General features: G+C 39.5%; 1 protein-coding gene and 1 long non-coding RNA gene across 5 annotated transcripts in view; one reads left to right on the top strand and one right to left on the bottom strand.

The window, feature by feature from the left end:
- Positions 1–14,199, top strand: part of LOC125452198 (uncharacterized) — a 76,738-nt gene extending 62,539 nt beyond the window's left edge. The window contains exon 3 of the long non-coding RNA XR_007247489.2: positions 11,191–14,199. This is a non-coding gene — a long non-coding RNA (uncharacterized LOC125452198). The remainder of the gene's footprint in view (positions 1–11,190) is intronic.
- tdh (L-threonine dehydrogenase) lies at positions 52–18,090 on the bottom strand. Of its 4 annotated transcripts, none has more exons than XM_048530312.1 (9): positions 17,996–18,090; positions 11,511–11,703; positions 9,435–9,477; positions 8,808–8,878; positions 8,569–8,718; positions 8,222–8,394; positions 7,622–7,712; positions 2,194–2,463; positions 52–1,284 (listed from the first exon to the last, which is right to left on the bottom strand). In XM_048530312.1, the coding sequence occupies exons 2-9, from the start codon at positions 11,692–11,694 to the stop codon at positions 1,145–1,147; spliced, it is 1,122 nt and encodes a 373-aa protein (XP_048386269.1). In that variant the 5' UTR covers positions 11,695–11,703; positions 17,996–18,090; the 3' UTR covers positions 52–1,144. The 4 variants fall into 4 exon arrangements, with proteins under 4 accessions (XP_048386269.1, XP_048386266.1, XP_048386267.1 ...); XM_048530309.1 differs by lacking the exon at positions 17,996–18,090 and adding an exon at positions 17,893–17,966; XM_048530310.2 differs by lacking the exon at positions 17,996–18,090 and adding an exon at positions 17,702–17,827.
- Between the last annotated feature and the right edge of the window lie 5,315 nt (positions 18,091–23,405).

The following is a 23,405-nucleotide window of genomic DNA, read 5'->3' as shown; positions in this document are numbered from 1 at the left end:
ACAGCATATAGCTTGGTTTGCCAAATGGTAAAGAATGAACTTCCAAATGTGTTTGGATTTTGAACACCCTTTTATTTTTTTTTAAATATTCAGATTAAAAAGGAAGAGAAAAAGTGTTACTTGCAAGACATAAGTCCAATAAAACCTTCAAACTCAAAAATCTGAAATTTAACGCAATATTTTTGCTTGATATACAAAAGTAGAGACATTTTTTGCAACAAAATAGCAACTAAAGATTTTTCAAGACACGCGTATTCTTCACATTTAAAAAAAGTTTCTGCGTAAAAGTATTGGAATTGATTTTCCATCTTTTGACCATATCGAAGTCAGTTTGGTTTTCCTTATTAGAGAATTTGCACAATTATGCCAAAACCTCTCACAGGTTACTGTGCCATTACGAAGAGAGAGAGTGTGAAAGGAAGTCAGAACTGTAAAACAAAAATGTTTGCACAATGTCCAAAAGGGTGTATGCTACGATTAAATAATTTTTCATAGTGTACATGGAGTGTTTGATCCATGGACGCCTTGAGCTAAACTGCATTAATTCTATCCTTAAGCAGAATCGGGTAAAAGACACTCAATTTTGCAAATTGTATACAAAACAAAATTCTTCAGATGAAATAAACTGCAAGTGGAACACAGCTTGTTGCACAAATTATTCAATAGCATTGTTAAATAATCTTTAGGTGATCTCTATCTTCAAGTTGGGAGTACAGAACAACTTATTTCACAGTATAGCTTAAGGCTCTAATTACAATTTTTAAAGATGGAAGTGAACATTCACTCCTTTTCCCCTTCCATCCTTGCACAAAGTACACATTTTACTCAAGAATAAAAAAAAAGTCAGAACTGAAAGTTTATAAATAGATTTTTCAAATGAAATACTCTGCCCTGTATGTTGGCAGCCCTTTTGTAACAGCACTGCTCATCCAGACCAAACACTTCTTCAGATTACCATTGACCATTAAAAGTTTATATATTCTCATCGCACAAGATGCACAGTTAGCCATTGCAGTCAGCCTAGTTCAAGTAGAGAAAAAAAAAAATTTACAAAACGACCTAAATTTCATCATCCAATGACATTCTTAATGTACATTGGATCCCCTTGTAGATTCCGGTCCTTCAAAAAATCTTCAATTTTCCTTTAATTTGTTTGCATCAGCTGACTATCAGTTGTACAAAAGTTTAGCATTGTGCACACCAGCTCAGAAAGATCATATTCATGCTTCCAGCCCCAGTCTCGACGAGCATTGTGATCATCGAATTCCATTGGCCAACTGTCAGCTAAAAACAGAGACAGACAAAGGGGAAACTTGAGAAAGGCTTTTAGCATTTCTACTATCCACAAAGTGTCAAGTGTGGGATAAGGAAGCTCATTCGAGATTTTTCTTCATTGCAAGCAATTATTCCCAAATTTAACATGTCCAATACAAGTGGGTTAGAGAGTTAGTGTAACTAAGTCAAATCTGCTGCAATTGTGATCATGACAAAGTTAGCCATAGCAGTCAAAATATATTGGACAAATTCTAGAATGTGCGAGACTACACATCAATTATGATCAGAAATAATGGGAACTGCAGATGCTGGAGAATCTAAGATAACAAAAAGTGTGGGGCTGAATGAACACAGCAGGCCAAGCAGCATCCTAGGAGCACAAAAGTTGACGTTTCAGGCCTAGACCCGAAACATCAGCTTTTGTGCTCCTAAGATGCTGCTTGGCCCACTGTGTTCATCTAGCCCCACAGTTTGTTATCCTACACATCAATTATACCTTACTAATAGGCTCAACATTAAAATCCAGTTGCTACATCTATAAACAGAGTCAAAAATGTGTTAAAAGCTGGTACATTCATAAACTTTTAAATTGAATGATAAAGCATAATTAATTACTGCAAAGCATTTTCGTTGACTGAATTTTAATTTTGTGGATGTCACTTCTTTTCTTCAGAAGTCACTGTTGATTGTGTGTCCATGAGAATTCTTCAAATGGATTGACTGGCAGTTGCCCGACTTATTAATTCCGAGAACTCATTCATAAATTAAAATGGAATAAAGTTCATTCCAAGGTCAAAATATACCCTACAGGGATGAATGCAAATCAACCAAAATATGTAGTGTAATCAGACTGGTTTACCAGAAGAATCTACAAAACTATGCAGCACACAATACTGATTATTGTTACACATCACTTACCAATTGCCTGGCGCATTTCATCGATTTTGTAGGTGATCTTAAGATCAGTCAGGTGCTTTCGAATTTCAGCCACCAGCTCTTCAGGAGTGAAGCTCATAGCACTGATATTATATGTTCTCATCGTAAGTTGTTCTGCTGGTGCTTCCAAGATTTCCAGTGTTGCACGTAGGCAATCATCAATGTACATCATAGGAAGCTTTGTATTAGCCTTCAAGTAACATTCAAACTTCCCTGTCTTTACAGCATCGTGAAAAATTTGGACTGCATAATCTGAAAGAAAAAGCAAACATCTAGTGGTCAAATGTAGCCTTCAAGTTTTTATGCTTTGGTTAAACCATGAAAAGATCTGTAGTGTAACCACTGCAGTTGGTCACCTTGGTTACACGGATACATGACCTTAAGAAGAAATGCTTGAGCTTTAAAAGCTTCACAATTAGCAGAAATGAAGCATTTTCCAAAAAAATTCAAAGTTCAAAATGTTTTAATAGAGCATAAAGATTGGTTGGTTTTTGCAGAAAGCAATATTGGAAAATGGAAATATCAGAAAAATCTATATTGAAATTTCTTGAAGCAAAAAAGAAGATCTCACATTACTCAAATATATAAAAGAGAGAGTCCTAGAACACTGAAACACAGTGTCCAACTTGTTTATGTCCACAATGTTTCCCAAATTAAACTAGTCCCATTTGGCCCATGTCCTTTGAAATCTCTCATTTGTGTACCTGTCCAAGTGTCTTTTAAATGTTGTAACTGTACCTGCATCTACCATTTCGTTTGGCAGTTCATTCCAGAAACACACCATCTTGCGAAAAAGTTGCCCCTCAGGTCCCTTCTAAATCTTTCTTCTCACCTTAAACCTGTGCCCTCCAGTTGAGCTCGCCTACCCGAGGGGAAAAGGTTTTTGCTAATCACTTTATCTATGGCCCACATGATTTTATAAACCTCTCCAAGGTCACCCTTCAACCTAATGTGGTGACCCACAAATAAAGTCTAGTATGTCTGCTTGACATGATTTATCAATTTGTAAACATGGAACTAAATAACATTTGCTATTACTTCAATTCACCACATTAAGCAATGTGTGTTTTTAAAACTGTTACTCAGCTTTTATTAGGTGTAAAATTAATTTTAATCCATTGTGCTCTCTAATCATTCACCTTCATGTGTAGTAAATATGGATTATGGAGTGGGTAGAAGTCAAACTGAAAAAGGTTTTCCCATCTCCATCCCCAACTTTCCTTTACCCTCCTATAAATTCACCTGGCCTTTTCTTTCATTCAACTTCATAAAGATGCTTTTGTTCATGCCTTTGCCCTCCAAACCCATCCTCTCATTCAGAGCTCATTGACCTCTAAAGTCCACAGTGACATTTTTTTTGAACCACTCCTTAAGCATAAACCAAAGTATGCCAAACAACTGGATGTTGTTATTAAGTTACGAGTAACAGATCAGGATACAACCTCCAATATAATCTCAGTCTGGAAAGCAATATTAAATGGTATTTACCAGGATTCCTGAACTTCTCAAATAATCTACAAAACACTGCTAAAAAAAAAACTTGGGCATATTTCAGTCAAGACCATGATTGACTTTAATATTTAACAGCTTGATAATCCATGAAATTTCACAAAGGAACAGCTACTCAGGCAATCTACTGAAGAATAACACTAACAAAGATGATCATAACCACTGCGTTTTATTTGATTTTCTATAGTTCTTGTTAGGTGCTCTTTCCTCAAAAGAGCTCTCTAATTTGTGACTTGCTTTGGATGATTCTTTGAATTATATGTGCTAAGTACAAGTCATTTATAACTGTAAGTGTTAATTTGCCTCAAATAAATTAAGGGCAGCATGGTGGCTCAGTGGTTAGCACTGCTGCCTCACAGTACCAGGGGCCCGGGTGTGAATCCACCCTTGGGCAAGCGTGTGGAGTTTCTACAAACTCCCTGTGTCTGTGTGGGTTCCTCCAGGTACTCCAGTTTCCTCCCACAGTCCAAAGATGTGCAGGCTAGCTGGATTGGCCATACTAAATTGCCTGTAGTGTTCAGGGATGTGTAGATTAGGTCGGTTACAGGGAGACAGATCTGAGTGGGATGCTCTGAGAGTCAATGTTGATTTGTTGGGCCGAAGGGCCTGTTTCAACACTGTAGGGATTTGAAGATTAGATTTGAAAATATTTGCAGCTACATTTGTCTGTTTAGTTTCTGTGAATAAACTGCTGAGTCTCAGAATTTGGTTTTGGGTTTCACAGAATTGAGAAAGTACCCTATAATTCTATATTAAATCAATTACGTACAACTAAAGTTTAAAGCAGAAATATTGCAGAATTTGTTGGTAGTAAGTTTATTGTTAAAACTCTCGTTTGGTTTATCTGAGTAGATATTATCAACTATGTCTGATGTAGATAATGAAAACACACAGTCTAAAATTACTTGACTGTAATTAAGCGTTCACAGGAGATGGTGTATACGTGCTGGTTTATTTTGGGATTTAAAAAGGATCCTGTTTACTAACGTTTCAATTTTTTTTGTGCCATTCCTCACTATATAAATCAACACACAATCTGACCAGCAGTGAACTTTGGCTACATTATGTTAGTTTATATACGGAGCCTTAACTGTTACAGTATTTTCCTGCCACTCCACAAAAGCTTATACAGTTTCTGACTCTGTTTACCTGAAGATAACAATGCAAAAAGGGAACACAATGTTTGCAGAAAGGGCTGGAGTCAAAAGATAAGAACAAAATTCAGTAGGGGGAAAAAACAACACGGAGACAGAGAAAGTTCAGAATATAAAATGTCAAATTTAATGCACAAAAGCACGTGGAACAGAAGTGATCTGGGTGAGGTCACACTCAGCTCATCATACCTCGTTTCTGACTCCTTTGACTATCTTCCCGCTAAACTGCTTATCACCTTATTTCCTGGCCTTCTCATTAGTGTATTCATAACAATTCACAATTCAGGTACCTTCCTTTCTGTTTGCATGAGTTATTACCACCACCACAACCTTCTCGTTTAAGAAAAAGCAACCACAGAAAGTGCTACATTTTCTATCTCCATTTGCAATGGTGTTGTCATCTCTAAGATCCCATAATTCTTGGATTTTTATGTTTCAATTCTTTCCATCTAATTTTTGCCCACATCCCAGACCTGAAATAGTTCTCATGAAAAGGTCACAAGTGACATCTTATGTAATTGTGACCATAATAACGTTTCCTTTCCAACCCTCTTTGATCAACCTGCAGACTTTGACAAGGTTGAGCATACATTCCACTTCCCAGAATTTCTATCATCCTGCTGGTTGGGAAAACATTCTGTCTGGTTCCAGACTTATTCAATTATTGCTGCAGCAACAACTGAAATGGTTCATCTCACTCTTATAGTTACAGAGCCAAAACAAAAAACACGCAATTCTTGATCTTCTTCTGACGGTGATGTCATTCATGAACTTGCACTAATTTTCAGACATCTGCTAATCACAACCAGTTCTATTTCACAAGTATTTCTCTACTATCACCTGTGTCAGACTACTTGCCCAATAACCACTACTGACTAAGTTTTAAAAAAAATTCTTACAATAAAATATTAGAAACATTGAAGAGGTCATATTTGGTCTCCACTTCAAACTAACTACTGACCCTATCCCTCCCTCTAGCTGTCATCAGAGATTCAATCAGCTTGATAAAACCAAGGCTGTGAACAATATGTGCAGATAGCCACATATACATACACACACACACAAACGGCAAGATTACTTTCACCTTCTTAACCTTGTCAGAATCTAGCTCTGCCTCAAATGACCCACTGCTAAAATCCTTGAACAATCCTTCTGTTGCCTCTATCCTTGAGAATTCCAGTGCACTTTCAGCCAGTCTCCCATCATGTACCCTGTGTAAATGTGGTCAAAAAAAACTCCGCTGGCTATGCCCTCACTCAAACTAAGTCCAATTCACCTATCACTGTTGCAAAGTTGAGTAGAGGACTTGTAGATTGGGAGGCAGGAAGTTAGAAATTGGTGTTTGTGAAATGCTTGGGTGGGTGGGTTGGGGGAGGTGCATGGGAGGGGAGGAAGAATGGGGAAGCAGTGCATGGTCTCTTTAAGACATCATGTGCTTTGTCTGTGCTTAGGAGATTTAAAATGGATGTCTGTGAGCAGTAGCTTGCAAGTACATAGATTGCCCTAATTGAAACACATCTATTGAAAAGCTGTACAGTTAGCAGGCTAAGTGACAGTTTTTAACCAAGAGAACAGGCTTTTGAATTTAGCCAAAGCAATTTGAATCAGGTATTTAAATTTATTAGGTTTTTGGTATCTAATTCAGATTGTTTTTGACAACATAAGAACAATCCTATTCTAAAGAAATATTAGTTTGTCATCAATGATATAAAAAGGAGATGAAGTAATAAATTTTACGACTGAACAGAATGTGTGATTTTCACCTTAAAAAAAATGTAGAAAAAGATTTCAAGAAAGCAAGTAGTTTTGCTTCAGCTCAAGCAAATAGCTCAGAGTAGAAGTTAAGTGAAGTCAATGACACAAAATATTGTAGTGTCAGCTGATTAGTGCCTTTAGTTTTTCAGTTCAACATCAGGAAAACATTACTCAGTCAGGACTGTAGGTAACAGGAATATTTGGATGAAGTCTCCACAGAGTACATATAAATTAACCTCTATAAATGACCTGAAAAAGAGCAGCAGGAAGGATAAATAGGAGGGGCCAAGAAGAGATACATGCAAGTTATCAATTCGAGGCAGGAAGTGAAGGAATTGTTCATGATGCATTGTTTGTATTCAGTTAAGAAAGATGAAATGGTACATGAGGAGGGACAGTTGATGACCGATAACTCTAGACAGTGGAAAAACAAAAAAGCCACATCAGGCTTTCCAAATGTCTGAACATCACATGCAGTCCCCTAAGTGAACAAGTACTGCCACACAGTTTGGTTTTTTGAAAGATTACTGCTGATCTGATGTTATTTTAAAAAGGAGTGTTGATAAAACAAGGCATCAGCTTTTAACAATTTAGATCAGCGGGGGCATACTCATAAATATGCTGCTGCAATGGAATCTAGATTTTAATGCAGTGCAGCTAAAACTGCATCAGCCGAGCCTGCCGATTTACAATGGCCTTTTCCACACCCCAGTTCCTGACCACAGGCAGACCCATGTTGTGAACAGGTTGTGTTCTGGATCTGTTCAAACGGTATGCAAGTCGGAACACTGAAGGGAAGTTGTTTGCAAGTTCAGGAAACATTTGTATATTAGGTCTTTAAAATGACAACCAAGCATGGTAGCACATTTGTAAGTATGAGCATTCATAAGTCACATGCTCAAAAATGTGTTTTCATGATGTACAACTGGCAAGTATTGGCATTAAACAGCAATCAGGGTGGATTTAAAGATCACAAAAGAAAGATGATATACCTGTTGTGCCGCCACCTGGTTGGGTGTCTGCAGAAATTATGCCAGGATACCTCAGGCATCGAAAATCCATGCCATACTTGTGGTGGTAATACTATTGGGCAAACAATGTATATATTTAAATTCAGCAAAGAAAGAAAAATTCTGCATTGTTGCAGAATTACAGAAGTAGATTTTAGTCCAAGCTCTCAGAATTTACTCAAACTTGCTTCGATTATGCTGGCTCTCTTTAGATGCAAAAAAAAGGATAAATCAATACTTTATTTTTCTTATGAGTAGCCACAGTAACAAACAATTGCTTCCAATCAAAATAGGTCACATGCACAATGATGTATCAGCTGTACAGGGTTTGTAAATAGAATTGGAAAGTATTTGCCTGTAGTGGCTGTCCAATGAAGAGAGAGCGAGAGCACATAATAGTCAAAGGATCTGTAGCGAATCGCATCAGAATAATTGAAGCTGAACAATAGCTCCCTTGTTCTCAGACCACTTGTTAAATCAGACATTTACTCAATGTAAGTATCTGAAAAATAAATTCTTAGTAAAACTGGAATAGATGTTATTAGGAAGGGTTTTGAAGATACAGAGCACTGAGAAACATACCTCTCCCATGAGCTCAGCATGCACCTTGGAGATTCCATAGATTGTCCTAGGTCTCTGTACACACAAATCGGGAGTTGGATTTCTGGGAGAAGTTGATCCAAATGCACCAATTGTGCTGGGAACAAATAGACGAAGATTATGTTCAGCAGCAATATCCAGAATATTATGCAGACCTGTTAATAGATAATTACATATAAAAAACTTCAAAAAACACCATTTGAGAGATTTGTTCTGCAAACCATGTTTAAAATGCACCATGGTGTATTATTTTCCAAGTTAAAATTTCAAAGTTTCTAAATATAGAAATAGGTTGTTTGCAGAAATCTCAATTGTTGTATATTTCTCACCCGTTATGTTGACATTACGTGCTAGAGCAACATTTGCTTCCCCAACTGCACTCAGCAGAGCACTGTAGTGAATTAGCCACGTGATACGATTGTTGACGACAATTTCACGCAGATTCTTATAATCCAAGATGTCAGAGTATATACATGGCCCTAAATAGACAAGATGTGATTTGTTAAAATAAATTTACATGTCTCTTTAAGAAAAAGGTGTTTTCTGTTTTTGAACTCTGAGCACTTACCACTGTGGAACACATGATCTGGGGGTTTCCTGATGTCAGACAGAATTACATCGTTTTTACCAAAACGTTTTCTGTTGAAATAATCAACATATTTTTGTTAAGATGCTTAACGGAGAGAAACATGACTAATAAAAAACAAAAATCGTTGCACTTCTCCCCAAATGTTTCTCTTACTCATGTTGTATGCACACATCAACAAACAATAGAATCTATACAAGTTAGTCACAGAAATTACTAAAGCATAAAAGGTTCCATTTGGACATACACCATAAAAATTCAGCACACTTTCTTTAAGCTGAAAGCTTTTGACAACTTACAAGACCAACTGGTATAAAGACACAAAGATTATTCACTATCAGTTGTGGTCTGATTTGGGCCAATTAATCTTAAACACATGTAAAAGAGCATGGAAAAACACCAACACTGCTGGTTTTGGGTCTAGTTCATTTAAGTTCAGTATTTTCTGATCTTCTGTTAATTTGACAAATTCCAAACTCAAAGTACACACTACCCCAAGTGAGTGGGAAACTTTAATCTGCAGTCTTGTCAAGTATATCAATTGTTGCACATTCATTTGAAAAAAGTGTGAACTTTCTATATTTCAAACACAATGTTTCACTTACATACCTTAACAAGTTAGCAAGCCCTACGCCAAGCTGTCCCAAGCCACCTGAAATGCAAAACACTTATTAGCACAAAATTTAAGACAGCCAGTTTTACTTTAACTAGCAGTCTTGCTTGCTTGGAATAAATCCATACGTAGCTGCTGTGACAAGATCAGTTCATTATTCAGGTAATAATTCCAAAAAAAAACCCAGGTCAGACACAACAGTTATTAAACACAACCGTTTATCTTAATAGAGGAGCAAACTACAAGAATGACCACAAGTACTATTAATGTGACATTAATTGCATAGTGAGTAAAACAGCACTTGATTTGTACAAATAGTACACAAACAAAATCTGAAGAAGGGTCTAGGCCCAAAGTGTCAGCCATTTCTGAAGAAGGGTCGAGGCCCGAAACATCAGCTTTCCCGTTCCTCTGATGCTGCTTGGTCTGCTGTGTTCATCCAGCTCTACACCTTGTTATCACAAACAAAAATACACAATTCAACAGGCTACATAATGTAACAAACATAGGCACGAGAATAGAAAAGCAGATTTTGATGTGTGAAACTTGTAAACACTGTCGTCCAAAAAGCCCTGCACATTTGCAAATGGAACACCAACTTAGCACACAGGTACAGACAGCAATTAGGAAGACAAGCGTATGTTGACCGTATAACTGCAAGGAGATTGGAATGAGAATATAGAAGACTTTCTACAACTGGGCAAGGCTTTGATGAGAACCACCAGGTATACTAAATGCAGCTTTGGTTTCTGTATTTAAATTCTAATACCTAAGTTCCATGTAGATGCATTGGAGGGTGCAGGACAGACTTGCTCAATTGGTACCTGAAAGGTGACAGTCGTTCCTCACAAGGCTGAGTATAACAGGATCCATACTGGAGTTAAGAATGAGGGGTGATTGTATTTAAACATATATCTCTGAAGGTGTTTGTTCGCATGAACATTGCAAAAATATTTTTCTGGCCAGGAAAGCTAGAATTTGGGCACAATCTCAGGATAGAGAGTATGAGAAGTTTAAGAATTCTTGAAATTCTGTGCTTCAGAGACAGCTTAAGCTCCATTGTTTGTAAGTTTTAAAAACAAGATAGGCTGACATGCTTTTCAGCTTGGGGGAAGGGCAATAAAGAGGGTGAAAATCAGTCACAAAATCAGTTTTATTGTTTACTCCTGCTCTTAGTTTTGAAGTGTCTTATATATAGAAGTTTATGTAAATAAACAAATATTCATAATGGAACTGTTCCCAAAAAATTGCTAGATTTTTGAAAACAATTCACCAATGTAGAAAGGCATGCACAGCTACGGCCTCATCATTTTGTTACATTTAACTAGAAAGATCACTGTACAGTAAATCACATTTCCTTGATCTGGAGTGGGTACAATAACTTATTTGTTTTTTAAAAATGTTTAGTATGCAGTGAGGATCGCTGTTGTACTGAAATACATTTATTAGAATGAGCTTGAATATCTAAGATTTAAAACCTCAAGACTTTCAACACTGGGGACAACAGCAGTTCCTCTGATTAAAAATTGCATCTTGGATATTCAGTCCACCCTGTTTTAGTTGAATCCAGCTTTAGATATAGTGAGCCTCTTACAACTGTTCTCATGGTCCTTGAGCTTGGGTAGAGTTAAATATATTAGCAGGTTTTGATTTCAAAGTGACTCAAGCATATGTGGTTCTGGCATTTAATATGACGACATCAGATATGACCATGCCAAATATTGTAATCAGATACACTGTTTTTATTCACAGCTGCGACTCACGCTTCAAGAACAAAACTTAAGCATGGTGTTGGAGGATGTCTGATATCTATAAAACCAAATTGAAGATGATAAATAACTTCATGTGGCAAGACAGGAAGAATGCACAGAAAAATGAAGTAAAATATAAAGCTGGGTTGGAAAACTAGTACCTATTGTGCATATTATGTTGCAACTTTTAATAAGTTAGCAAGATGCATGCTGTTTTCTTTCGACTCAAGTCAAAGATTAGAATTTAAAGTTAAACAAAAAAAGTGTCTAATTTTATATAGGCTTCCTTATTTTAAGTATTCAAATTAAAAAAAAACATACCTGTGATAAGAACACGGGGATGATCCGACTCTGCAAAAGACACAGAGTGAAAACTTGCATCGGCATTTACTTGCCTTGGAGAGCAGCTCATTCGTCTTATTGACACAGGAGGAGTCTGGCAACTACAACCATTGCTCAGTAGCACTTGTTTAGCAGTCTTTGCCAAATTCCTGAAAACTGGCATTCTTCACGTCTGAGAATAAAGGATGCAAGTTCAAGTAGGCAGTTAAAGTAAACTCTAAAACATGCTCAGTAATTTTAAATGAGTCTTTATTGACGTGATTAAAACACAGTCTATAACATAAATTACCATCCAGCCCAACTAACACATACCATTTCACACTAAAGCCTCACTCCATTCCTCTTTTTCTATTTGTCAGTATATCCTTACAAAAAAAAAATTTACCTTACTCATCTATCTTCCTCTAAAATTCAGGAGTGCATATATCTTAATAACTAAGTTATATTCACATATCCCTCATTCTCAGCACTCCTTGGTTAAGAATTTCCCATTGAATACAGTATACCTAATGTTTATCATTTCTAAACTTGGACATTAATTTCAAAACAAAATTATGCCCTGAACTTTGCTGTTCCATTTGAGTTCAAAGCACTTATTTGTTGTTACCGTTTGTTGTTCCTTCTCATTTCTTCATGCCTTTGTAAAAACAAAGATCTTAGTTTATGTGTCTATAATCCAGCACCTGACTCAACTACAACACCTACCTCATATTGAAATCTTGATATAGTAAATTCACAGTGAAAAGGAAACACACACAGTCAGCTGGATTGAGAAAAACCACAATGGGTAAAACATTGGTAGATTTATGCCCACTGAGGAAAGTTACTCTTTACTGTCCAAAAAAAACTGTTAGGAATATTGGCTGTATGCTACGTATATCCAAACAATTAAAAAAGCGTACACACAGAGATCAATGCCTTTAAAACCATGATCGCAAAAAAAGTATCTTTATCTACTGTTTGACACAGACTGCATCACTGCAAGATGCCCTCCTTGTGTAACACTAAATTGTTTCCTATCAGTGCTTTCAGCAAATGTTCTCCAGACAAATGTTATTTGCTTATGCATGCTGATGTCTGTGAAGAACAAAGTGCTCGGAGACACACACTGTAACCAACATAAGCTGAACAAACAAAGCAAGTTACGTACAAAACCTAATCAAAAGTTCCAATCTCTAAATAACATTTGGTATAACGTAAATGCACAAAACATTCTGTTGATCCTCCCCAAATTATTTCCAATTTGTTCCAGGCACTTGATCAACAATATACACAAAACAAATCCAACTGGAAGCTAGTCAACACTTTTGCTGACATCAGGTATTGATCTGGTTCACAAATCAGAATTCAAGCAAATAATCCACACAGTCATATCCTGGCAATCACAAATCAACTTCAAGAAGATAGCTGTTTGGCCTTCCCCCAAATATGATCAAGCCACAAAAATAAAATCATTAACACCTAGAAGACATTTTGTTCAAGACTAGCAATTCACCACAAATTCAATGCTCACGTGTTCCCCACTACCCATTATACAACATCAGGACCAATCGCTATCATTGTACAATAGATTTGGTGACTAAAGAGTTGGCATGCCAAAGGCACTATTAGAAAGCAGGGATTTGTGAATTTTTAACTTCACCATGCTAATTGCTGTACAAAATATTGCCTTAAGTGGTCTGAAACAGTGGCATTCTTTTCATTGCTCTCTAACAGAAGGTCTGTCAGCTGCCAAAAACTGAAATTCAACTGGATAAATATAGTATAGGAACCACAGATAACTGAAAGAAATCTTTTAGCCTATGTAGCTGGAACTCAACAATGTGGATGAAGTTTACTTCTGAGGAGCCAACTCATTCATGCCAACCAGATATTCTATCTAAATCTAGTCCCACTTGCCAGCATTTGGCCTATATCCCTCTAAACCCTTCCTATTCATATATCCATCCAGATGTCTTTTAAATGTTGTAGTCATACCAGCCTCCACCCCTTCCTCTAGCAGCTAGTGCCATACATACACCACCCTCTGCATGAAAAAGTTGCTCCTTTGGTCCCTTTTAAATCTTTCCTGTCTCACCTTAAACATATGCCTTCTCGTTTTGGACTCCCCCACCCCAGGGAAAGACCTTGCCTTTTACCCTATACTCGCTCCTCACGATTTGATAAACCTTTATAAAAAGTCACCCCTCAGCCTCCAATGCTGCAGAATTTGAGTTGGAAGTTACTTGTGCATACCCACTGACAGTGTTGTGAGCAGTGCCATTGGCAGCACATTAAAAATAAAATAAAAAAAAGAAAGAAATGGGTAAATCTATGCTATGGATTTCAATGTAGGGAAATGGGAGGTCATCTGGTCTGGACTGAAATAGAGAATGGAAGGGTACTTGCAAAATGGTTTAAATTTAGAAATAGTGAAGGTTCAAAAGAAAACTTGGAAATTCACATACACAGGTCAAAAAGGACAGATGACCAAAAGCTTGGTTAAATACAAAGCATTTTAAAGGAGTTCCTTAAGGAAGAAGCCAGGTAGAGAGATGATTAGGGAGGGAAATTCCAGAAACCAGACAACTGACATCATAAATTCTGGTGATTAAGCAATTAAAATTTACAGCAGCACGGTGGTGCAGTGGTTAGCACTGCAGCCTCTCAGCGCCAGGGACCCAAATTCGATTCCAGCCTTGGGTAACTGTCTGTGTTAAGTTTGCACATTCTCCCCGTGTCTGTGGGGGTTTCCTCCAGGTGTTCCGGTTTCCTCCCACAGTCCAAAGATGTGCAGGCTAGGTGGATTGGCCTAGTGTTTTTTGCCGTAAATTGCCCATAGTGTTCTGGGGTGCACGGGTTATAGGGGGATGGGTCTGGGCAGGATGCTCCAAGAGGCTGTGTGGACATGTTGGGCCAAAGGGCTTGTTTCCACACTGTAGGGAATCTAATCTAATTAGGAATATTCAAATAGCCAGGATTAGAGAAGGACAGAGATGAGAAAACTGTACAAATGGAGAGGCTATAAGACAAATGGTAAGGGGAGTCAGATCAGGGGAATTTGAAAATGAGAATACAAGTTTAGGAAAAGAAAAGAAATATACAACTTTGCTAAACTAAGGGTTAGTCTATGTCAGGGAGCACAAAGGGGAAGGGTGAATGAGACTCAAAAACAGTTCAGATACAAGCTACAGAGATAGTAGGAACTGCCAATGCTGGAAAATCTGAGATAACATGGTGTGAGGCTGGATGAACACAGCAGGCCAAGCAGCAGGAAAGTTTGACGTTTCGGGTCGAGCCCCTTCTTCAGAAATGGGGGAGTGGAAGGGGATTCTGAAATAAATAGGGAGATGGGGGAGGCGGATAGAAGATAGATAAAGGAGAAGATAGGGTGAGAGGAGGCAGACAGGTCAAGAAGGCAGGGTTGGGGCCAGTAAAGGTGAGTGTAGGTGGGGGTTAGGGAGGGGCTAGGTCAAGGGGGCAGGATGAGGTTAGTGGGTAGGAAATGGGGGTGGGGCTTGAAGTGGGAGGAATGGTTAGGGAGGCGGGGTCTAGCTGAGCTGGTTTTGGGATTTCACTGCACCTCCTAGTCGCGAACCATTTCAACTCCATCACCACCGCCCACTCCTCTGACAACACGTCCATTCTGGACCTCCTGCATTGCCACAATGATGCCATCTGAAAGATGCAGGAACAGCATCTCATATTTCACTTGGGAACCCTGCAGCCCAATAGTATCAATGTGGACTTCACAAGCTACAAAATCTCCCCTCCCCCAACCACATCCCAAAACCACCCCAGCTTGTCTCCGCCTCCCTAACCATTCCTCCCACCTCAAGCCCCACCGCCATCTCCTACCCACTAACCTCATCCCACCCCCTTGATCTGTCCATCCTCCCTGGACTGAGCTATCTCCTCCTAAACACCCCACCTATATTCACCTTCAGTGGTTCTCACCCCACCTCTTTGACCTGTCTGTCTTCTCTCACCCTATCTTCTCCTTTGTCCATCTTCTATCCGCCTCCACCGTCTCCCTTTTTATTTCAGAATGCCCTTCCCCTCCCCCATTTCTGAAGAAGGGTCCGACTTGAAACGCCAAACTTTCCTGCTCCTCTGATGCTGCTTGGCCTGCTGTGTTCATCCAGTTTCACACCGTGTTATCTTGGATATAAGCTGCAGTTTTTAATGACCTCAAGTTCATAGATATTAGAGTGTGGACGGCCAGCAAAAAGTACATTAGAACAGTCATGTCTAGCCAGAGGTAACAAAGGCACAGGTGAGGGTTTTAATGGCAGAAGGACCGAGTCAGGTAATACTGCACAAATGGAAATAGATTAGTTTGGTTATAAAGTGGATGTTTGGGCTGAGAACTCGGAGTCACAAAAGAAGAACAACATTGCAAACAGTTTGGTTTAGCATCAGACAGGTGGAAGTTACTGGAATGATATCTGAACTCCAATGTTTAAATTGGAAACACAAATTCCACTAACTAAGTGTTCTTCCCTCAAATTTAGGAAATTGATTTAACCGAAAATAAAGTTATCTACCCTATTTCTGTTGGTGAGGGAACTTAAGGTTAGGGGTTAGAATTTTAAAATTTCACACAACCCTTTAAAGCTGCTATTCCTACATTTGAAGGGGAGAACATTCTTCCACAATTAGAAATGGATGGGTCAATTGCTAATTTTAAATCTAAGTGATTGATTTTTCTTAGCCGAAATATTGAAGGGATGTAGAGCTAAAGCAAATATATAGATAATAACTTAAAGATTTGCATTCACGTGAAATCTGAAACAAAAATACAGTTTGTTGGAGAAACTCAGCAGCTCTGACAGCATCTTTGAAGAGAAAGCAGAGTTACAGCAGAGCAAATACAGAGCTAAGTCACAAATTAGCCTTCCAGTCAAATGGTTTAAAAAAGGTTTTGAGGGATGAAGAGCTCCTAAAAACAAAAGGAAGGTTCAGTTCATGAACGTAAACTGAACATTTCTATTACCTCTCTACTGGCTATTTATTGCTTAACTTGGAAGATCTTCCTCAAATGCAACTACTACTTGGGGACCTGATTTGAGCACCCAAAATATTAATGCAAACCAAAATCTAAGGCTGCAAAGGAAAATAAAGAAATTTAAGTTTTAGAACTCCAAATTGGGTGACTTGCTTCTGAAATAATTCACGTAATTAACACTACAAATACCATTAACACCGACAAAGCTAACCGGGGTAAACGCTCCTTCCACACTTTACCCTTTTAACTACCACTGGAACCCAAAATATTAACTCTGAACTCTCTTCACAGATGCTGCCAGACCCAATAATTTTCTGAGCAAAAATATAATTTCTTGATTTCTTTATAAAACTGGTATATGACTTTGTATTAAATCGGGAAACTAATTCAATGGAATTAAAAATATTGTCTATAAACCATTGTAAGTTAATTTTAATTTTACAAACTTCTTAAAAACAGTTAAATATCAGATTGTAAAATTCATGGTGACTGGGAAATAGTTTGGAAATTGCCTTTCAGACATTTATAGAATAAGTAAAATTGTTTGCTGGTACACATATTGCTACAAACAGATTTGATCTTCCTTCGTTATTTTAATATCACTTTAGATAATCTTCATTGTTCTTAATTTTCTGAATCATATTTATCTTAACAATGACTGCAGCCACACACAACTTATTCCTTTCCTCGGCTACAACAATTACTTCCTCTTAAAATTTTAGGTTTTTAAAAGCCCATAACAAACGCCATTTCACTATTACTTCCGTATTCTATTGCCATCATTGGAACGGATGTGCTCTTCTACCCTGGTCCCTCTCTTTTTGATTAGAAAGGAGGAGATTGACGGGCAAAAACACACTGTAATAGAAACATCCTCAGTGATAAAGAGAGCATATCTCTACTCGCTGATGCTGTCCAACTAACGAAAGGGCAGAATCACACTGATCAGGAGTTTCCGCTTTTAAACAAACCGAACAGCGATTACATGATAAGATTAATCGGAAAGGGTTCTTGAAATGACAGTACCCTTTCACCTCCGAAATACAGTTACGTTCACAACCGGCTGTTAAGAAACAGATTCTGAAGATGGTCCTTGAATTAAGAACACACTGTGGGGGGTGCAAATAAACCTGAATGTACACTAAGTTCGTAAGATCTGTCAAATGGTGCTAGAGAATATTACCACAGGAGGCAGACACCCGCCCGCGGGGAGTGACATGCAGTTTCCGCATCCACACACTGTCCCCGGTTAGAACCAATCTCACCGCAAACGGATTGGTGCTACCTCCCGCCAACTATTAAAAGTCCCGGTAGGGAAAGCGGAAGCCGACGTGGCACTGCCAGCCCAGCCCAACATAACATAACATAACATACCGTCAACACGAACTTTCTGGCGCCTGTCCGATTGCATCAGCCGTTCCGTGCTACCCTGTTATACAGGAATAGGCGGGGGGGGGGGGGCAGGATCAAAACTTACCCGCCGATTGGTTGGCGGTGCCCGACCTCCAGATCCATTGGTCCACCGGGACGATATCTCCCGCAACCACCAATCAGCTTGCACAATCCGCAGTCCGGCGGCCGGTACGCACGTGGCGCCAGCTGACCCAGACAGGGAGCCAAAAAAAATGGGCAGCTGGGAGACAACTGCGACTGTTCCAGCTGAAACACATAACCCACTTCTAGGGTAAACGGTAGCATGTCGTAGCTATTATTAGCCTCACTTATGGAAGCAGGAGACGATTTAAAACATTTTTATGTATGACTTATCGCCTCTGTTGGACACAACTTGTCTCAATTTAACACCAGCGGAATGCCCTCACAGACACGCAACTTACAATTTTATTTACTAAGAACTTTTTTGAAAATAATTATGAAGTGGGTCACAAAAGTTAATATGCAGGTGTAGTAAGTTGTTAAGGCAGCTCGTGGAATATTAGCCTTTGTGAGCAGAAGAACGGAACGTCGAAGTAGGTAATGCTTCATTGATGAAGGCCATGCGAGAAGCCCCATCTCAAATACTGTGTACAGTTTGGGTCTCCTTAGTTAAGGAATAGTATAATGGAATGCAGCCAATTGAGGTGGTTTATTGTATTGAAGATGTGGAATGAACAAATTTTGGGAGGTGTGACTTGATTGAAGCATATATAATTCTGATTGTAAAAGTTTTTCTAGCTTTTAGATTAGATTAGATTCCCAACAGTGTGGAAACAGGCCCTTTGGCACAACAAATCCACACCGCCCCTTGAAGTATCCCACCCAGACCCATCCCCCTATAACCCACACACCCTGAACACTATGGGCAATTTAGCATAGCCGATCCACCTAGCCTGCACATCTTTGGACTGTGGGAGGAAACCGAAGCACCTGGAGGAAACCCATGCAGACAAGGGGAGAATGTGCAAGCTCCACCCAGGCAGTCGTCCGAGGCTGGAATTGTACCCGGGTCCCAGGCGCTGAGAGGCTGCAATGCTAACCACTGAGCTACCGTGCCGCATATCTTTTTACCGGATGTAGGACCCTTGCAGTCAAAGAGGAATTTATTCCCCATTATAAATGTACCTATATTACAAATAATAAGGGTCCAAACACTGATCCTTGAGTAACACCAATGGTCACAGTCCTCCAGGTAGAAAAACACACCCTCACACTGTCCCCTGTTCATGACTAACCTAATTTTGTACTCGTCTTGCCAAATGACTAGGTGAGAATCTTCTGGACCAGCTATCAGGAGAAACCTTGTCAAAACGTTTTGGTGAAGTCCATATGAACAACATCCACTGAACTTTACTGCATGTTTCTCAAGAATACATTCCATTTGCTCCTAAACAGCCCACCTGACCTTACTCTAAGGCTTTCCTACTCATTATTTACCATAGCACCAATTTTCGTGTCACGTATGAACTTATTGACCCTACATCCTCCATTCAAGCCAACAAACAGCAAGTGACCCAGAACCGAACCTATAGCATGACACTGGATACAGATGTCAGTCACAAAAGCATCCTTCACACTCTGTTTCCTGACATGAAGGCATTTTGGATCCAATTTGCCAAATTGCCCTGAATTTCATGGGCTTTTAACATCTTGATCAGTCTGCCATGTAAAACCGTGTCCAATTTTTATACATTATCCTTCTATTATAGAAGCAAGGTTATCAGGAATTGCTGCTCTCAACATCAGGGCAATATTGAACCAAGTATATAACTGCCACTTAACAGGAGGACAGATAACATCCAAGATGGACAAACAAATGGCTGGCAACATTTACATCCACGTACTCAGGAATGACCATCTGAAATTCAAGGACACTTTGGCCATATTCACTTGACTCTCAATCACAGAAAAGAACGCAATCTCTTGAGGATGGTCCTGCTGTTTCCAGGAATTAAGGATTATTTTCCGAGATTAATGTGAACAACCCAAGAGAAAAAAACATATATTCAATAAGAAAAAATGATTTCCTGCAATAATTTGTCATAAAATATTGGATTTGGTTCTATACCTCTTAAATCTTTATTTTTATTCATAAACGTATTAATTGAAGAAAGACTTAAAATGTTAAATAGAACAGAATTTTAAAACGGGAACAAGAATGGCTCATTTATATAAATAGGTTGCTTGCAACTTGGAAACAGAATAGGCCGAGATAGCCCAAATCATATTACCTTAATTTATACAATGGTTCAGTTCATTTAAAAATGTGTAAAACATTGAATATTGTCAAATACCAAAGCTTTTATGAGCCTCTACACGCTTTTAAATAAAAGTGATTTCACGTGACTGCTGGTGTATGAAAAGTAACTTTGTAACACAGTTCCTGAGTATTGCTGAAAAAGGGGGAGATGTTGACCAACGTTAACGTCTTGCGCTCATCACGACAGAATTGTAACAATACCCGGTGGTTCTAAGAATTACATCAGTAAGAGTTGGCAGCGGTGGCGGGGAGTGGGGAATGGGGTTTGGGGGTTGGGTTTGGGGTTGGGAGGGTGGTATGGTGTCAGCATTCCCTGAAAGCAATTCCTTCACCATTTGGTATTTAATGCTTCTCTGTAGCAATGCCTCTATCACAGCCCACTTGCCAATTAATTAGCATCCACTTCTCAGGCAGAGAAAAAAATTTATTCCATTTGAGATTTGGCATGTTTGATGAGTTCAAGATGAAAAGCTTAAATAGCAAGTCTGCAATACATGTGCTCTCTGAAATACACAAGTACCTTAACATGCTTCTATTACAGTATTCATTTTTAAATAAAGTGGGTTAAAACAACGCTATAATTTCTTTTGTTACAGAGATAGTAGGAACTGCTGATGCTGGAGAATCTGAGATAATAAGGTGTAGAGCTGGATGAACAAGGCAGGCCAAGCAGCATCAGAGGAGCAGGAAAGCTGATGTTTTGGGTCTAGACCCTTTTTCAGAAATGGGGGATGGTAAGGGGATTCTGAAATAAATAGGAAGAGAGAGAGAGGTGGATAGAAGATGGATAGAGGAGAAGGTAGGTGGAGAGGATACATGGAACAATCCCTATTCTGAAGCTACACTGGCTCTATCCTGCACCTCTTCCTTCATCACATCGATGACTGCATCAGCGCCACCTCATGCTCCCATTAGGAGCTGGAATAGTTCATCCACTTCACTAACACTTTCCACCCCAACCTCAAGTTCACCTGTATCATCTCCGATACTTCTCTCCCCTTCCTGGACCTGTCTGTTTCCATCTCTGGTAACCACCTGGAAACCAATATCCATTCCAAGTCGACTAACTCCCATAGCTACCTAGAATAAGCCTCCTCTCATCCACCTTCCTGCAAGTAGGTCACCCCCTATTCCCAATTCCGTCGCCTCCGCTGCATCTGCTCCCAAGATTAGGCTTTCCACTCCCCTACATCTCAGATGTCCTTGTATTTCAAGGACCGCAACTTCCCCTCCACAGTGGTTGAAAACACCCTCAGCTGTGTCTCTCGCATTCCCGCAACTCATCCCTTCCACCCCCTCCCTGCAATAACAACCATAACAGAATCCATGTATCACCCCACCAACCTCCAGATCCAACTCATCATCCTCTGACACTTCTGCCATCTGCAGTCTGACCCCACTACCAAAGACATTTTTCCCTCTCCACCCTTATCTGACTTCCGGAGGGACCACTCTCGCCATGACTCCCTTGTCCATTCCACACTCTCCACCAGCCCCAGCACTTTTCCCTGCAACCGCAGGAAGTGCTACACCTGCCCCTACACATCCCCGGCCCTAAGAAGACCTTGCACATCAAACAGATGTTCACCTGCACATTTGCTAATGTGGTATACTGTATCCACTGTTCCTGTTGTGGCCTCCTCTACATTGGGGAAACCAAGCGGAGGCTTGGGGACCATTTTGCAGAACACCTACGCTCGGTTCGCAATAAACAACTGCACCTCCCATTCGCGAACCATTTCAACTCCCCCTCTCACTCCTTGGACGACATGTCCATCCTGGGCCTCCTGCAGTGCCACAATGACGCCAACCGAAGGTTGCAGAAATAGCAACTCATATTCCGCTTGGGAACCCTGCAGCCTAATAGTATCAATGTGGACTTCACAAGCTTCAAAATATCCCCTCCCCTGACCACATTCCCAAAACCAGCCCAGCTCGTCCCTGCCTCCCTAACCTGTCTCCCACCTCAAGCCCCACTCCCATCTCCTACCTACCAGCCTCATCCCGCCTCCCTGACCTGTCCGTCCTCACTGGACTGACTTATCCCCTGCCGAGCCCCCCACCTCCACTCACCTTTACTGGCCCCAACCCTGCCTCCTTGACCTGTCTGTCTCCTCTCCACCTATCTTATCTTCTATCCGCCTCCCCCTCTCTCCCTATATATTTCAGAATCCCCTTTCCCTCCCCCATTTTTTGAAGGGCCTAGGCCCAAAACAGCAGTTTTCCCGCTCGGCCTACTGTGTTCATCTAGCTCTACACCAAGCTAGATTTTCTATTTGCCCCCCATTCATAGGTTGTGGACTGAGCTCGACAGGCCTACATTGCACAGCCCTATAATTAGCACAGATTTGCCTACTTGCATTTGTGCATTTCTTTGTGCCATTGTACATTTCTTTAAAAAATATCACTTCACACATTTACTAAATCAACTAAAATTGGTTCTTGTATGTTCTCGAAGTGAGCAATGCCTCACATAACAATTATTTTAGCTGGAAAACTACTTGTATAAACTCTAAAAGACCACATTACATTTCCTGCAAACATATATGCCAACAGTACAAACATTTCAATACTTGGCTTCCGTTAAAAAAAACATTTCTTCTAAATAAACTACTAAAAATATGACCACAATGTTAGGACAGTTCTAAAAATTCAAATGCGATAGGCCAACAGATCAGCAATACATAAAAAAGATTCAGTTACCTTGATTTTGAAGGCCAGATGACTAGGACTCAGGACACATGGCCCCAGGACTGCAACCTTGAACTAGATAGTGTGACTTGCCCTCATCTGTCCTTATCTTTGTGAAATGATTCATAAGGAATTCAGGAACATCACTGCACACCTAAAAGAAAAGAATGGTGACAAGACAAGATGCAACCTCCAAACAAGGATTCAGCTTTTCAAAATGAAGGGTCTAAACAAAGCAGATAGTAAAACTGGCCCCACTGGCACAACCAGAATGAGAAAACACCAACTTAAGGTGATTAACAAAACAGGAAAGTATCATGAGGAGAGAGGAGGAACTGCTGATTTGCAGTAGGAACTGCAAGTATCATGAGGATTTGTTGTAAAACCAAAGACAAAAAATGGTTAGGACCTCAAGTGTACTTCTTGAAGCTGTAGTACAGACAAATGGAATCAAAGCCCTTAGACGGCAATTAGAGAAGTCCTTAGAAACAAAAACATGGAA

The sequence above is a fragment of the Stegostoma tigrinum genome, chromosome 4 (assembly GCF_030684315.1).
Source record: "Stegostoma tigrinum isolate sSteTig4 chromosome 4, sSteTig4.hap1, whole genome shotgun sequence".
NCBI lineage: Eukaryota > Metazoa > Chordata > Chondrichthyes > Orectolobiformes > Stegostomatidae > Stegostoma > Stegostoma tigrinum.
Note: the sequence above shows the minus strand (reverse complement) of the source record. Positions and strands in the feature narration are given on the sequence as shown.